General features: G+C 57.1%; 1 protein-coding gene across 10 annotated transcripts in view; it reads left to right on the forward strand.

Moving 5' to 3' along the window:
- Positions 1-14828, forward strand: part of MCF2L (MCF.2 cell line derived transforming sequence like) — a 130419-nt gene that overhangs the window by 82841 nt on the left and 32750 nt on the right. For 9 of the 10 annotated variants that reach the window (XM_055335892.1, XM_055335895.1, XM_055335897.1 and 6 more), the window contains exon 4: positions 13265-13355. In XM_055335892.1, coding sequence (XP_055191867.1) covers positions 13265-13355 — 91 coding nt within the window. Of the gene's footprint in view, positions 1-12908; positions 13006-13264; positions 13356-14828 lie in introns of those variants that run through there. The other variant, XM_055335900.1, reaches the window with a different exon arrangement.

Raw genomic sequence — 14828 nt, forward strand, 5'->3', positions numbered from 1 at the left:
GACACAACCCCACGTGCCTGCTCCAAGAAGACAGCTGAGGCCCCCAAGGGCACATGGGGTCACAGGAGAGGAATCGGGTGCTAGGGGTGCAGCCCTGGGCAGGACCTGGGCCCGGCCACTCCCACCACCTTCTCTGGGGAGCCCTCAGTCCTGACCCCGAGGGTGGCAGTGGAGGAGGTCAGATCTGCGAGAGGGACCTGTTTGGGTGGGGCCATCTTCCTCCAGAGCCACTGCATTCCTGCACGGTTGGGTGCTCACGGAACCCCCTGACTATGGGGAAGTCCCCAGGGGGAGCCAGGCCCTATGTCCCCATCTTCAGGTCGAGGACCACCCAGGTGCTGATGCCCAAGAGAGGCCGTGGCCCTGCTCTCCTTTGGGGACCTGGGACGCCCCCACCGCCTCCCTGTGCATGGGAGGAATAGGTGGGCAGGCAGACCACTGTCCTGGCCCTCTGGGTCAGGGAGATAGGCGGGGAACACCCCTACCACGGGTGGAAGGGTAGGATTACAGCAGGTGGTGCAGTCGTGCAGACTGCTTCTCTGAGAACTTAACTCACGGTTTTTAAACCCAGCTTTAATCGCATCTTTTATTATTTTTTAAAGATTTTATTCATGAGAGACACACAGAGAGAGAAGCAGGCTCCATGCAGGGAGCCTGACGTGGCACTCGATCCCAGGTCTCCAGGATCAGGCCCTGTGCTAGAGGTGGCGCTAAACCACTGAGCCACTGGGGCTGCCCTAATCGCATCTTTTAAAACAATGTATGTGCTGCTTCAGTCATTACTGCAAAAGCAGAAGCCCCGATTCAGCCATGACCCTGATTGGTAGTTCCTGGCTGTGTTGAAATCCCTCATGGCAGCCCAGCAGGCCTTGTCCGCACGCACAGAAATGGAAAGCACCTGACTGTGTTGTGCCCAAGATTGCGAATCCGAGAAACCACCAAGGAGCTGACAACGATGCAAGCGCATGAGGGTTTATTTGCAAGCTCGAGCTTGGGTCCAAGTATACCCAATGCAGCGGAGCAGGGACTTGGACCCCAAGGCTAAGAGGTGTAGCAGTTTTATAGGGGCCAGTGGCCAATGAGATTGTAACACACACAGAAGATTGCATAGTCATGTCGGTCCACATGCAAGTGGCCAATTGAATTACAATTTACCCTATCGTGACCGTTTGAACTAGCCTATCACTCTGGTCAGAATTGGCAGGCAGGTAAGGGATCCCTGGGTGGCGCAGCAGTTTAGAATTGGCAGGCAGGTTTGGAGGGCAAAAGGTGGGGTTTACATTCTTTGGCGGTTAGGGGTTCCGCATTCCTATATGAGCAGGTTTCCGGTAACGGTGTGCTCAGCGGCTTGGCTAGGGTGGGGGAGCGCCCTAGTTAGTCCTGCTCTGCTTGTCCAGGAGTAGGGGATTTTTGTTAAATTCCTTGGGTCCCACAACTGGTCTTCTGGAAACCTCAGTGAAGGGAACATGGAAAGATGCCAGGATGCAACGGGCAGCGTCAGCCAGGTGCAGCTGCGTGCTGGCCCACTGAAGACCAGGTCTTGCCATCCAGGCCCCTCAGACCCCGGCCCTTCCCAATGAGGCTCACTTGGCACCGTCTGCTGGGCCCTGCCCCCAGGGTGGCCCTATGACCCAGACAGGTCACCCTGTCACTGTCTGTGAGAAGCATCCAGGTTCTGGGCACACTTGGACCCAAAAGTGAACAAATAAGTCAAGTCCTGCTCTTCACATTCTCAGTGAATGAAGTGGGTTGTGTGGATTATGGAAAGAGAAAAACGAGAGACAAGGCAGGTGAGGGCCCCGTCATGGGAGGTGGTCAGCTCCCTGACCCGTGGGTGGGACCCTCTCAGGAGGGGTCTTCATTCTTATCAGTGAAATGGGGCAAAGGGGCATTGTAGGAGGGGCCACAGTCCTGGGGCAGGGGCAGTGTCCCCACCAGGACGTAGCAGTGGGAGGGCCCCATGGTCTGGGGGGATCGGTCACCCAAAGAGGGGGCAGCAGGGAGGAGGCCAGAGCCTGCAGGTATACCTGGAATGCAAGCTGGGTCCCAGCAGCCTGCGGGTTTGGGAGTCATGGGCATTTGGGGAGTGAACCCCTAGAGGTGGGATGGAGGCAAGGAAGGAAGTCCCAGGTGTCCCGCTGCAGCTGAGCACTTATGATCACCTCCTGGGGAGACAGCAGGAATCTCAGGCCAACAGGCCACCGGGATCCCCTGCAAGAACAGTTCTGGTGGAGAGTTGGGAGTGAAACGTGATTTGGAGCAAATTTAACAAAAATGGGCAGAGCAGACTCAGAGACAAGAGAAGCAAAGATACAGGCCAGGCAGGTGGAGCTGGAGACAGGGATGCAGACCAGGGTCCCTAAGATGAGGGAAATCACGACATATTTATGCTGATAGAAATTAGTCCATAAACACAAAGAAAAGCGGCAACCACTTGATCTTTTCTGTGTCTAACCATGTTCGCTGTGCACAGAGTCCATTACTCTGTAAACCGGGAAGGATTACAGAGCCTGTCCAGGGGGGCAAATGCCCTGGGCTCCAGCCCCTGGACATCTTGGCCTGTCCGCTCCTACGGTGCTTAACCTGGACCCCTCCCCTCCTGTGGCTCCGACCCCCAAACCCCTCCCTGCCTGTGGTTCCAGACCCTCTACACCCTCCCCCTTCAAGCATGCCCACAGTCCAGAGCTGGTCTTGCCCCACTCACACTGTGGCAGAAGTTGTTTCCAGACTTAGTGGGATCCTGTCTCTCTCCACAAATGGAGTCATGCAAGGCCACTTCACATAGGCACTGTACAAGCACACACACATGTGTTCTCACACATGTACACATGTGTACACTGGTGCAGAGTCACATGCATGGAGTTGCCAAGATTAAGACAGATTTCTGACTTTGCTCTGAAAAACCATTTTAGCAGCCCTTGACTTGCACTTCCCCCCAACAGCCTGCAGGAGCCCCATGTGCTGGGCCCTGGAGGCTTTATTCACCCCTCACCCCCAGGGTTTGGAAGATCAGTGAGATCTTCCTTCCTGCACAGCGCCCCCGTCTCTCCTCAGCACAATTGAATCATAATTCAGGATCTGCTAGAGTTCATTGAAGCTGATGATCACGTTGATGTTCCTGGACCTGGTTCAAACCATCTGGCTACTAGGGTGAGAGAGGTCCTGTCTCCCAACTGGCTTCCATGATGGGCACATATAGCCTCACACACATGTGTGCACATAAATGTGCAAGTACACACATGAATGCATGCACACACAACACCATGCACACTCATATGGCTACCTGTGGGTGCGTGCCCCCATGCACGCATGCACACGCCAGCACAATTACACCCCCACACACAGTTTGCATGGATGGTAATGAAAGAGAAAAGCAGGTGCCTTTGGAAGCACCTTACTTATTGCTGCCAACATAATTTCTAATTGAATTTGTCATGACATCTGAAGGTAAAGACAGAAGAAGATGTGTGTGTGAATATGTACTATACACTTCAAAGTGTACACGTGAGAAGTGGAAGCTTCCACCTGCCACCTGCCTCCTTCCCTTTCAGTTAAGGGTTGGGGCTTATCAAAACCCTGTGTCCCACACGCCGGGAGACACAGGCGTGCCCTGTTCGGCCTGGGTCCTATCCAGAGTGTGTTTTGGGGTCCCTTCCAGGCAGCCTCGGGAGCCTGTGCTCTTAGCAGCTGCAGCACGTCAAACCTGCCAAGTCTGATGCAACCTCACCTGTGCTCCCCTTTCCCTTCAGGTTCCCTATAATAGCCTGGTTCTGCACATAGCTGGTTGTAGGGGCTCTGAGATGGAACACTTTGACAGTGATCCATTTGCCATGGCTCTCAGATGCTGTGGCCTGAAAGTCCTCCCCACCCCCAGCTGTGTGATTAGCAAGGAAAGGGCGTTGGCTGTCCACGACTTGGCTCAGCCTGCCCGTCATCCCACGTGGTCAGAAGCTCTGGGAGCTCAGCGACCACTGCCCACCATGCTGGCCTCCTGCACATGCGGCCCGTTTCTCTGTCCTCCTGGCAGGGGCCAGAGGCTGCCTATCCCCTGCAGTCCTCTTCTTTGCTTCCGTTCTCCATCACCATCATCACTGTGATAGCCACTAGCCACGTGTGGCCATTTAAACTTAAAAATTAAAACTAAGTAAATGGGGAAGTTCAGGAGTTGGAGGGTCTCCCCATATTTCAGTTCACGTGTGGCCATGCTGGGCAGCTCAGACGTGGCCCAGGTTCCATCCACCATGTGAGAATTGGGTCAGCAGCCACCGCACCCTCATTTATGAAGAAGAGCACAAGAGATTAGTGCCCTGACTCCCTGCCCAAGAGCAGAGACCACAGGAAACAAGGATGTTTGCTGTGAGGGAGCCACGCCAAGGTGCAGCCAGGGGCTGGGAAGCCCTTCCTTTGCCTCTGTCAGTGCACCAAGCACGTCTGCCTCACGGGGCTGCAGGTGGGATGGTGATACTCAGGCTTCAGCACAGGTGGAGAAGAGATGCCAGAGGCAGACACAGGAGGAAGGAGCCTGATTAGCAGGGTTAGGACAGGAGAAGGGGGCCACTTCTTGGACCCCTGTGCCCCAGTGCTACAGCAGAGCCTGAAGCAGGTCATGAGGAGATTCTAGAAGGTTCTCTGCACGGCCCTGACTTCTGAGGGTGGTGCCTGTATGTCCCTGGGGAGCAGTTCATTCCATGATCATAAAGAAATGGCTGACAGTACACGTCTTTTTTTTTTTTAATGTATTTAAGGGATTGATGTGATTGTTAGGATCTTTTTTATTCATAACATACTAATTACTGTCATAACCACATCTAAGTGCACAGGTCAGTAGTCCAAAGCCAGATTAGAAATCAGCCTTTGAAAAATCGAGAAGATGCTCAGTTTTATCATGTGCTGCGCAAGCTTGCGTGGGCCAGGGTGGGTGAGCTCCCAGTGATCCGTGCATGCTCCTGCCCCATGGCCAGCCATCTCACGAATCCCAGGTACATTCACAGTGATTCACCTGGATATCATAGGTTCAGTTTTCTGAGTTCATTTTGTCACATATTGATGTGGGGGGAAACCTGGAATATAAAGAACATGAAGATGCCAGGATTTCAGGTTTTTCACAGAAATTCCTGCTCTTTTGGTTGTGAAGGAAGGAGAGGTGAGGTCACTGCTTTGTGGTAAAGGGTCGCTTGGCCGGCACCCACGCACCTTCGGCTCACCGTGTGCATGCCCGAGCAATGGCAGCCCTGGTGGGAAACCATGGGACTCAGGACAGATGCGTGACTGTTGGGTGCAGGACAGTTTTCAAAAGGCGCTTGGAGTTTTTTTCACCGTTTTGCTTTCTGGGATGAAACACTGACCAGGATTAGGTAAACATGGCACAGAAACACTATCGTAGCAGGGCAAGGTTTTGAATCCTGAGAAGAGAGAAGAAACAGCCAGGAAGCTCAGGATGGAGAGAGCTCAGGGATCATCCACGTGCTGGGTGCTCCAAGCTGGGCACACGGGCAGAGAAACGCACCCATGACCTTTCCTTACAGAGGAAGACAAGGTCTCTTTGACATCGGCTGACGTCCAGAGACCAGTGTCAGACCGTGGGGTGAGGGGGGAGGGGAGGGGGGGGAGAGAGAGAGAGAGAGAGACCATGCCAAGGTCCGTGGGGCCCGGCAGGGGTGGCTCCTGTCTGAGGCCAGGCTCCCGCTGCTCTACCCATTGCCCCCCTCATCTCCACCCGCCCCAGCCACCTGCCTGACCCCTGGCGGGCCCAGCTCTCAGGGACCCCGTGGTCCTGCACGGAGGGAGGTCTCCCGCCTGACAGCTGTCCCACCACAGGCCAAGAGTGGTCTGGGATGCGTGGCCGCAGCTGACTATCCTGCAGCCCCCACCCCCCCCACACCCCCGCCCAGCCCCACCTTGTCTCCTATGGTCCTCGCACCAGGCTGAGCCGGCCTCCTCCGGGTGGCTCTGAATGCTCCCCATCACCCTGACCCTGACACTGGCAAGATGTCCAGTATGGCCGTGGTCCCTTCCCACCTCCAGCTGCAGGCCGTGAGCTCCAAGCCAGCAGTAGCTGTGGGTGTCAGGAAACGCCCGGCCTGGCTGCTCTCCCTCCTCAAACTCTTCACCTTCTCTGTTTCCACGCAATCGACTAGGAGGCCTCCTGACTCATTGTGACCTATAGGTGCTTGAACTGCAGAAAACATTGCTCCGAGATGTGGACGACTTAGCAGCCTGGGGCCCTTGGGCCGCGTCCACCCTGAGGCCCAGGCCATGCCCTGGGGAGCAGCTGCCACACCCCTGGGAGACTCACGGGTGCCAGGCGTGACTCTCCAGGGCCTCAAGAGCTCTCCGCTCCAAGGTGAGGAGGCCATGGCTCCACCAGGCACAGGGTGCTGCATGGCCCAGTGCTCACCCATGGGCACACTGATCCCGGGGCCCTAGATGACAGCAGCCCCACATTGGAGGCAGGGATGAACAGTGACTCGTACATCTATTCTGCAGTAGGGGGATGGACACACATGGAGAACACCACATGAGATCAGCAGCAGAGACTGTTCATTCAGAGCTCCCTGCAGCTCTTGGGGGGTCCCTGACACAGGCACTGGTCAGGGATGGCTCTGGGGGGGACCTGACACAGGTGCTGACTAGGGTCAGCTCTGGGGGAATCTGACATAGGCACTGGCCAGGGATGGCTCTGGGGGGGACCTGACACAGGTGGGACCTGACTGGGATAAGCCCTTGGTGGGGAACCCTGACATAAGCACTGGCCAGGGTCAGCTTGGGGGTGGGGGATATGACACAGGCACTGGCTGGGACACGGGGGCAGCTAACTAGAGCAAGTCCCGTGGGATGGGTGAGGGAAGCACATGGGCTTTCTCTGGTGGGTCCCAGGTTGGAAGCAGGACAAAGCTTGGGGAAGCGCAGTTACTAGACACATCCTAGCCGTCAGGGGCAGGTGGCCCCGGGGAGGGGAGTGTCTGGCCTCCAGGGTATTCTCCTGAGACAGCAGTCACCTTCCTGCAGGGTGACTTCTGGATGGCTGCCCAGCTGTCTGTGCCGCGGCCCACACTACGGGTTTTCTGGGCTGGTTGCTGCAGGTCCTGGGCCAGAGGTCTGTTTTTAGATACACCTGGCCGTTGTCCGTCTGTATATTCCATCTTTCGGTGGCAATAGTAACAAAGTTTGATGTCTTTAAAGGGATTTGTGACCATGATTAGGGGGACAGTTTTGCTGCTGGAGGAAAGAAGCCTGAAAGCCGTGGGGCTGGCGGAGGGCGATGGATGGTGCATGAGTGCAGGCAGGGGCCTGGGGCAAGGACCCTGGCAGGCAAGGGACGGGTGCAGGTCAGCAGACATGTGGCTCCTGAGCTCAGGACTCAAGTGCCCAGGAGTGCAGGGACTCTGCCCTCTGTGGGCTGTGGGAATCAGGAAGGGGAACAGTGGTCCCCTTTTAGTGCTGGGCAGGGGTAAACCCAGGGCCCCTGTGGTTGGGGTGGCATGGGGAGCAGGCATGGCGGGAGACAGCAGGATGCATCTGTGGGGGGTGTGATCAGTGTCATGGACGAGGCTCTCAGACCAGACCCTCAGGTGCTGTCAGCTTCCAGGAGGCTCAGGAGCAAAGGAGCAAAGGGCTGGTAGCAGCCACCAGAGATGTCATGTGACTCAGTGCTCTCCCCAGTGCAGGCAAGGACAGAGGTGGCTCAGGATAACCTCAGGGGATCAGTCCTTTCCAGGGTACCCCAGCTCAGCTATGGAGCCCGGCAAGGCCCCCCTCCTGTCTGTCCTATGAGGGGTCTTGTGATCCTGTCCCCACTCATCCAAGTGGTGGGGTCACTAAGCCCCGATTTAAAAGAAAGACAGAGAACTAAGCCTGTGGTTTGTCAGTGACCATCATTATCGTATTGTCTTTCTCCGGAGAAGCCTGTTGTCCCTCAGGGATGGAAAACCCACTGCCCTGCGCATTTGCTAACTTAAAACAACTAGGTCAGGCCCCCTGGTGGGACACTCAGGCTGGGGCGATGGTGGGGGCTCTGCCCATGGGGCTGGGCCTCAGGGAGCCGGTGTGGCTGCGCTACTCCTGTGCTGGGAAAGTCTAGAAGGAGCTCAGGGAAGGCGGGGCCCAGCATTAAAGGATTTGCCCCAAGCTGGACTGTCTTAGGACCAGCTGTCCTCCTAGCTTTTACAGGATGGGACCCCCTTCTGAGACCTCCACCAGCAGGCAGGATTCCCAAACACCCCATCCAGGAGGGAGGGAAGGGGGAGGGGTGGGGGAAGAGAGAAGGGGTGGGCTCCCTGAAGCAGTACAGCCCTTAGGTGGGCAAGTCCACACATTCCCCCGGGGGGGGGGGGGCACCCTGGGCACCCAGGTCAAGAGCAGCACCCACCTGTGGCCACAAGAGGGCATGGTCAAAATGCATTCTTAGTCCCTGCAACGGGCTCCTGGGGGTTCTTGGACTGGCACCCTGCATGCCCCAAACCACACACAGGGCCAGTGTGGGGCACAAGCTGCTGGGGAAGCTGCCCTCCAGGAGGTGTCTCCCGAGAGCCCTGCAGCCCTGTGGAGGCCTCCAGAGGAGGTGGACAGGGTGTGGGGTGGAAGGGGTGCAGGGTGGGGAGGGGGGTGCTGCCCGGGACCCTGCCTGGCCCTTCTGCTTCTGGGAAGCTGCATCCCCCCAGTGTCTAGGACCTGCAGAGGCAGCACCCTGTGGTGCGTCTCTCTCAGATGTCACCAGGGTGCACCCCGTCATTGTCTACCTGAGTGCTCACCTCCACCCCCTCCCGCCAACATGATGGCCACCACCCTGCAGGCTGCCCTGCCCACAATTCACACCCCTCTGCATTCCCCACATCCCCTGAGCTCCCCGCCCCCACACCCCCTCCCCCATGCCCCCCTGTACCCCCCAGCATCCCATGCCTTCCTGCCCTACACCCCCTGTGCCCCATATCCCCATCCCCCACCTGCCCCCCACTGCATCCCTGCCCCCCCCACTCCGCTCCACCACAGCATCACCTCGTTGTGAGTTGGGGTCAGCTGATTCTCACGTGCCCACAACCCCCTCCTTAGTCTCAGTTGCCTGCAGGCCGTTCAGGCCTGAAGTCCAACACCCCCCTTTCCACTATGTCTGACCTCCTCTGGGCTCTTCTGGGACAGAGGCTCAGTCACAGGTGGCATCTCGGGTCACAGAAAGCCCTCAGGGCTTGTGTGCAGGACCAGCCTCACAAGGGTGGCCCTGCACCAACAGCAGCAGTGGGGGGCTCGTGTCCCCACCAAAGCATCCTGAGCCTGAATTTGCACTTTCAGCAGCTCTGGGAGCCCGGTGTGCATGCTGCAGTTTGAGATGCAGAATGCCTGTTCCTCCATCCCTCTGCTATCCCTGGCACAGCCACTCCCTGCCCAGGCTTTATCGGCCCTGTAATCCTGACTTTTCTTTGCAACTCCACCCCCCCCACCCGCTCTCTGACTAGCAAGCGATTGAGCAAGTGTAAACAGGTGAGTCCCCCACCTCCCTGTCGGGTCTGGGGTCTGTGGAACTCGATGCAGCTTGGCCAGGAACCAGACAGATGGGATGCAGCTGACAGCAGACCTGACGTCCGGGGACTGCCCAGCCCTTGCCTCCAAACGGTTCTCAGGCTGCTCCCTGTCCTGCCCTGTGATGCAGAGGCTGCGCCCACGCGACAGGGCTGTGTGCCTGGCCACCAAGGCCACCCAGGTGTCAGAGAAGGCACCAATGAGTGGCTGAATCCCAGAAGCAGAGTTTCCGTGAGCTCTGTGCCTCTTGTGATGGTTGGGGCCGAAAGTGAGCTATTCAGCCTCACTCAGCTGCTGGGCAGCTGGCCAGGGCAGCCCCTCCAAGCCAGCGGATTTCGGGGCTGGAGGCAGATGTCTGTGTGTCTGCTGGGCCGTGTGTACTATGGGTGCTTCTGTGTGGCTGCCAGCTTCTGAATCATGCGCCCTGCGCCTCCCACTGCCACCACCTTCATCGCCACCAGCCCGAGGCCTGGAGTGCCGGGCTCCCTGGGGGGGGGGGGGCTCCTCAGAGATGCGAGCATGAGCTGCCCTGTCCTCAGGCTGAGTAAGGTCAAAGACCCATGGGTGGGGGCCAGAAGCAGGATCCACTCTGAGTCCTTTCCCTCGGTGGGTACAGCTAGGACCCTTCTCCATGAGCTGGGGGTGTAGCTGGGGACCCTTGTGCTGCTGGCCCCAGCTGCTGGACAGCACAGAGTGCAGGGCCTTACTCTGTGGCACCAGTTGTGTGGGCACCAGGGAGGCTAGGAAGGTGTCCATGTCCTGAGGTCACTCTGCTGCGTAAGTCTGTGCTCCTGTGGGCCAGCATCCAGGTGGGGTGGCAGGTGACACAGGTATGCAGGGAACGTCTCCTGGGCCCCAGGATGGGTCCCTGCATGTAGACAGCCTTGCTGTCTGCTCCTGGGGTCTGGTCTCCCTCAGCATGTCCTCCAACAGCCAGGAGTGGTGCAGGGACCCCCAAGGACCAGGGCTCCTGCCCAGGGTTGGGAGGGGTGGGACAGGGCTGCTCTAGGGCACAGTGTGGACCTAGCCCGGGAGGCGGTTTGGAGGTTCTCCCCGGCTGTGCTCATCTGTGTGACTTTGGACAAGCAACTCAGCCTCTCTGAGCCTCCATTCCAGGACTCTGAGCTGGAGAGATGGTGGTCCCTACATCATGGGACCATGGTGAGGATTAAAAGAAGTACATCTGCCCTTGGCAGCCCAAAGGCACAGGAAATTCCCCTCCTAGAAAGAAGGTCCCAGCCTTGCCTGGGGGAGGAGCCCAATGACTGGGCATGTGCTGAGGAGCAGCAAGATGAACTCAAGTTAATGTCCAATTGCTTTGTGTGAACATACAATTTAAGCAGGCTCAGCATGCAGCCTATTGTGGGGCTAGAACTCAGGAGCCTGAGATCAAGACCTGAGACCAAGAGTTGGACACTCAACCTACAGAGCCACCTGGGCACCTCTTCCCCTTATATTTCATTTATTTACTTTTTTAAATTTGAGCTGTTGGTAACTTGGGTTTCTCTGCTATATTCTGATCAATGCCTGTTTGTGATGCTGGTCTTCCGATTACAACTGTGACAGTATGGAAGGGACACGGGGAGTGGGACTGAGGCCCTGGGCCCGCCCTGGCCTGGACGGTTCCCCCGGCCCTGCCCATGGCGTGCACTGCCCCCCAGCCGGGCATTTGCATGAACACGAATACCGGTTGAGGGCATTGGGCCCAGCACGGGGCCCAGCATGGTGGGAACGGGTGTGTTTGGGCTGCAGGAGAGAACGTCCCGGGTTTGGAAGCTCCAACCAGGTGTGGCGTTCCAAGATCCAATGTGGGATAGCAAAGGGAACCTACCCATCACCCATTGCGGACAATGGAGAGTCCCCACCAGTATCAAAGCTCCATCCCAGGGAGAAAGTGAGACACAGAGTCAGGCCTTGCTCTCTGAAATGAGAAGAAGAGAGCAACAGTGAGAATCCTGTCTCTACACACTGATGGGTTTACAGAAGTGACCATTGACCCTCCCAACAGCCCCAAGAGGGGAACGCTATTTTGGCACCTGTTTTTGGAGGAAAGGAAATTGAGCTGACCCATGGTGCCTCAAGGAGTCACCCCAGAGTGCGCTCCCGTTGCCAGCCCCCATGGCAGCGCCCCTCCTAGAGAATGGGGTGGATTCTGGTGGTCTGGTGGCATGCACAATGAAAACGAGTGTCTCTGGGCTCTCCGTTCCCTTCCACTGTGGGAAGGGTGAGAGCCCAGGTGAGTCACAGCTCAGGGCTTCCCAGGATGCGTGGACCCCTCCAAGGAGGGTGTGTGCTGGCTGGTTGGGAGGTCTCAGCCCCTGTGTCCACCTGCTGTGGACAGAGCTCACACAACCGCCTGAGATGCTGTTTCCTCCCATCCCTGCCATAGCCCCAGCTGAGCCCCTGGGACAGAACTAGGGCTGCCCCACATTGGCTAAGGGCTGACTCCACTTAGGCCAAGACCTGCGTGGGTCCCCCTGGAGGGAGTGTGTGCCCGCAGCGGCTGGGGCTCCCTGGACTCCCACATCTGGCAGAGGACAGGAGCTCAAGTGACAAACTGACTTTCCTAAAAAAAAGAGCTAAAGCAGCTCCAATGACAGTTTTGGGTGGGGTGCCCCCCCACAGCTGTGAAATGCCATTGATCATGGCTTCTTGCTGTGTGTGCACGAGGGGGCTCTGGTCGCCCAGCAGGAAGGCTACTCTGGATGAAAGCGGACCCCCATTAGCGTGTTTACCTTACAGAACCAGATTACCATGGACAGGTGGAGCCCCTCATCGTCAGGTGTGGGCGAGCACGCAGAGCCAGCAGCACCCTGCTCTGTGCACCACTGTCAGCCCCATTAAACCTGAGTGAGGACACATGGACAGCCCCAGCTGTGTTACGTACAGCCAGCGGAGCATGCCCAGACCGGACCATTGCCTGTGCCCCGTGTCATTCTGATTTTTACTTAAACCCAGAAGTACCTTCCTCACATTTGCTCAGACTTGGAAATTAGCAATTCGAGTCAGCACCTTGGGCGTGCCCTGCTTCCCTCCACAGGGACTGGCTGGCGGCGCAGCTGCTGGCGCTGCACGATTGGCTTGGACGTGGAGCTGTCCGAGGGCGGGGAGCCCGTTCTCCACTGTGACTCAGGCTCCCCCGGCTGAGGCAGCACGGCTTGTCATTACACAGCGCTCAGCTCAGCGGTATCTTTAGCACAGCATGCTGCTGAGGCGAGCAGCCATTTCTGGCCTCCCGTTTCCAGCAGAGGCCTGTGAGCCTGTGGACACCTTGGGAATTTCCTCCCGAAAGTGTAGCAATACCATCAAGAGCGATTTTATAACATGGACACACATAGGGACCTCAGATGCCAGGACTCATGTGACGTGTGGGTCATAAACTTGTTTTGGAGGACTTAGCCAGCTGGTCAACCCAGAAGGGCAAGTGGTCGGCTCTTAGGGTGGAATGAAGGTGCCTGAGCTCCGGGAGGGGGTCTCCTGGGTCTCTGCACGGTGAGATGGCCGGCGTGGGGCTGGGGGTCTCCGCAGCATGCAGGATCTTTAGATAAGAACAAGTTCTGGAAATTGCCCGGACTCACAGAAATGCTGCAGTCTGCTCGGACGCTTCCTTGGCATGGGTTTTACCATGCAGTGCAGAAGCGGCCCAAGGATTATAGGAGGCATCGTTCGAGCGTAAGGTTTTCTCAGAGCTCCCACGAAAGCCTGGGATCCTGCTGCACACGCTAACTGCAGATCTCTCTCCTCGTTTCAGCTTACAAGATGCTGGCATTGGATTCATCCTGGTCATAGACCGAAGGCAGGACAAATGGACCTCCGTGAAGGCATCCATCCTGCGAATAGCAGTAAGTGTGGGTGCCCGGGCTCTGTGACGCCTGCCTCTGCTCGTCCCCTGTGCCAGGAGACAGCAGTGGGTCTGTCCTGCTGGCAGCTCGTGTTCTGAGGACCAAGGCTGCATGGTGCACTGGCCTCAGGGGCCAAGGTAGGGCCAGGGGCCGCGAGGGAGCCCACGCCTCCCTGGGCTGCTGAAGTCGCTGGAGCATGTGCGTCTGTGCGTGCATGGGCATGTGTGTGCATGTGCATGTGTGAGTGTGTGTGTGTGTGTGTGTGTGTGTGTGTGCAAGCGCGCATGTGCGAGTGTTCTGTTCTCAGATGCGTTCGCTCTTAGAGGCCTTATTAAGATTTAACAACAGTTCCCCCGACTGGGTCGTCTCTGACTGCTGAGTATGAGCAATGCTGAGAAGGGGTATGTGGTCCTTCTGACATGAGGCACGAGCTCCCGTGTCAAGCAGAGTGTCTTCAGGCTACAAGTTTGAAATTGCGTTGAACAGCTTTGTCTAATTGACCCTCTCCTTTCCAGAAGGGCTGCTGACCCTCTAGTTTTCCAACTAACCCAGAGGCCTCGGCCTTCCTTGCCTCCTGCGGGCTCCAGGGACCCCTGAGGCCCCTTACCCGCGCAGAGGGTGGCTGCCCTATGCTTCCTGCTGGGGCTGTTTTTATCCTGCAGCAATGATTCAAGAGGGAAGTCAAGTAAGCAGCCTCTACCCTGCCCATAAGCTCCCTGTGCAGCACTTCACCCATGCTCCCTCACGGCAGCCAGAGACTCATGGCAGGAGGGGGACCGGAGCAGGCATGGCTGGTCCCTGGCTGGGACAGCTCTGCTGCTCCCAAGCATTTCTTAAAAACCGAACCCTCGACAGAGTAAAATCCTCAAAACCTCTTCTTCTGGGTCGTGTGTGCAAACTATCTTTGGTTCCTGACCTCTGAGAGGCCATTGGGCTGTGGTTCCGGGTGGAATGGAAAGACTATTCCCTTCCCTACGTGGCCTCGTTATCCTCCTAACAATTAAAGGCTTGGCGTCTGCTCTTTTCTTACAACTGCATCGTTTGGGTGCAAACCTGTCCCTGTGGTTCCACCTTGTCCTTCTGAAAAAATGTCCCTGCAGCATCCAGTCCCTGCAGCCTGTCCCTCATCCCCACCCCCACAAATATGTCCTATCCCTCGTTCCTGCCCCCCCACACATGTCCTGTCCCTTGTCCCCACACCCACACGTGTCCTTCCCTCGTCCCCGCCCCCACACACATGTTCTGTCCCTTGTCCCCACAGTACATTTGATATTTCATCAGCAGTTAATAGCCAGTGTGTCCATTTCACTACTTCAAATTTTAAAATAAACATGCATGTGACGTCACATGGCAAGCTAAATCAAGAATTAAATTGTAAGAACCACATGGTCACATGCACGGTAGACTTAAGACAACCATTTAAAATCAGGAAGTGAGGAATCCCTGGGTGGCGCAGCGGTTTGGCGCCTGCCT

Source organism: Nyctereutes procyonoides, unplaced genomic scaffold (assembly GCF_905146905.1).
Source record: "Nyctereutes procyonoides isolate TBG_1078 unplaced genomic scaffold, NYPRO_anot_genome, whole genome shotgun sequence".
Taxonomy (NCBI): Eukaryota; Metazoa; Chordata; class Mammalia; order Carnivora; family Canidae; genus Nyctereutes; species Nyctereutes procyonoides.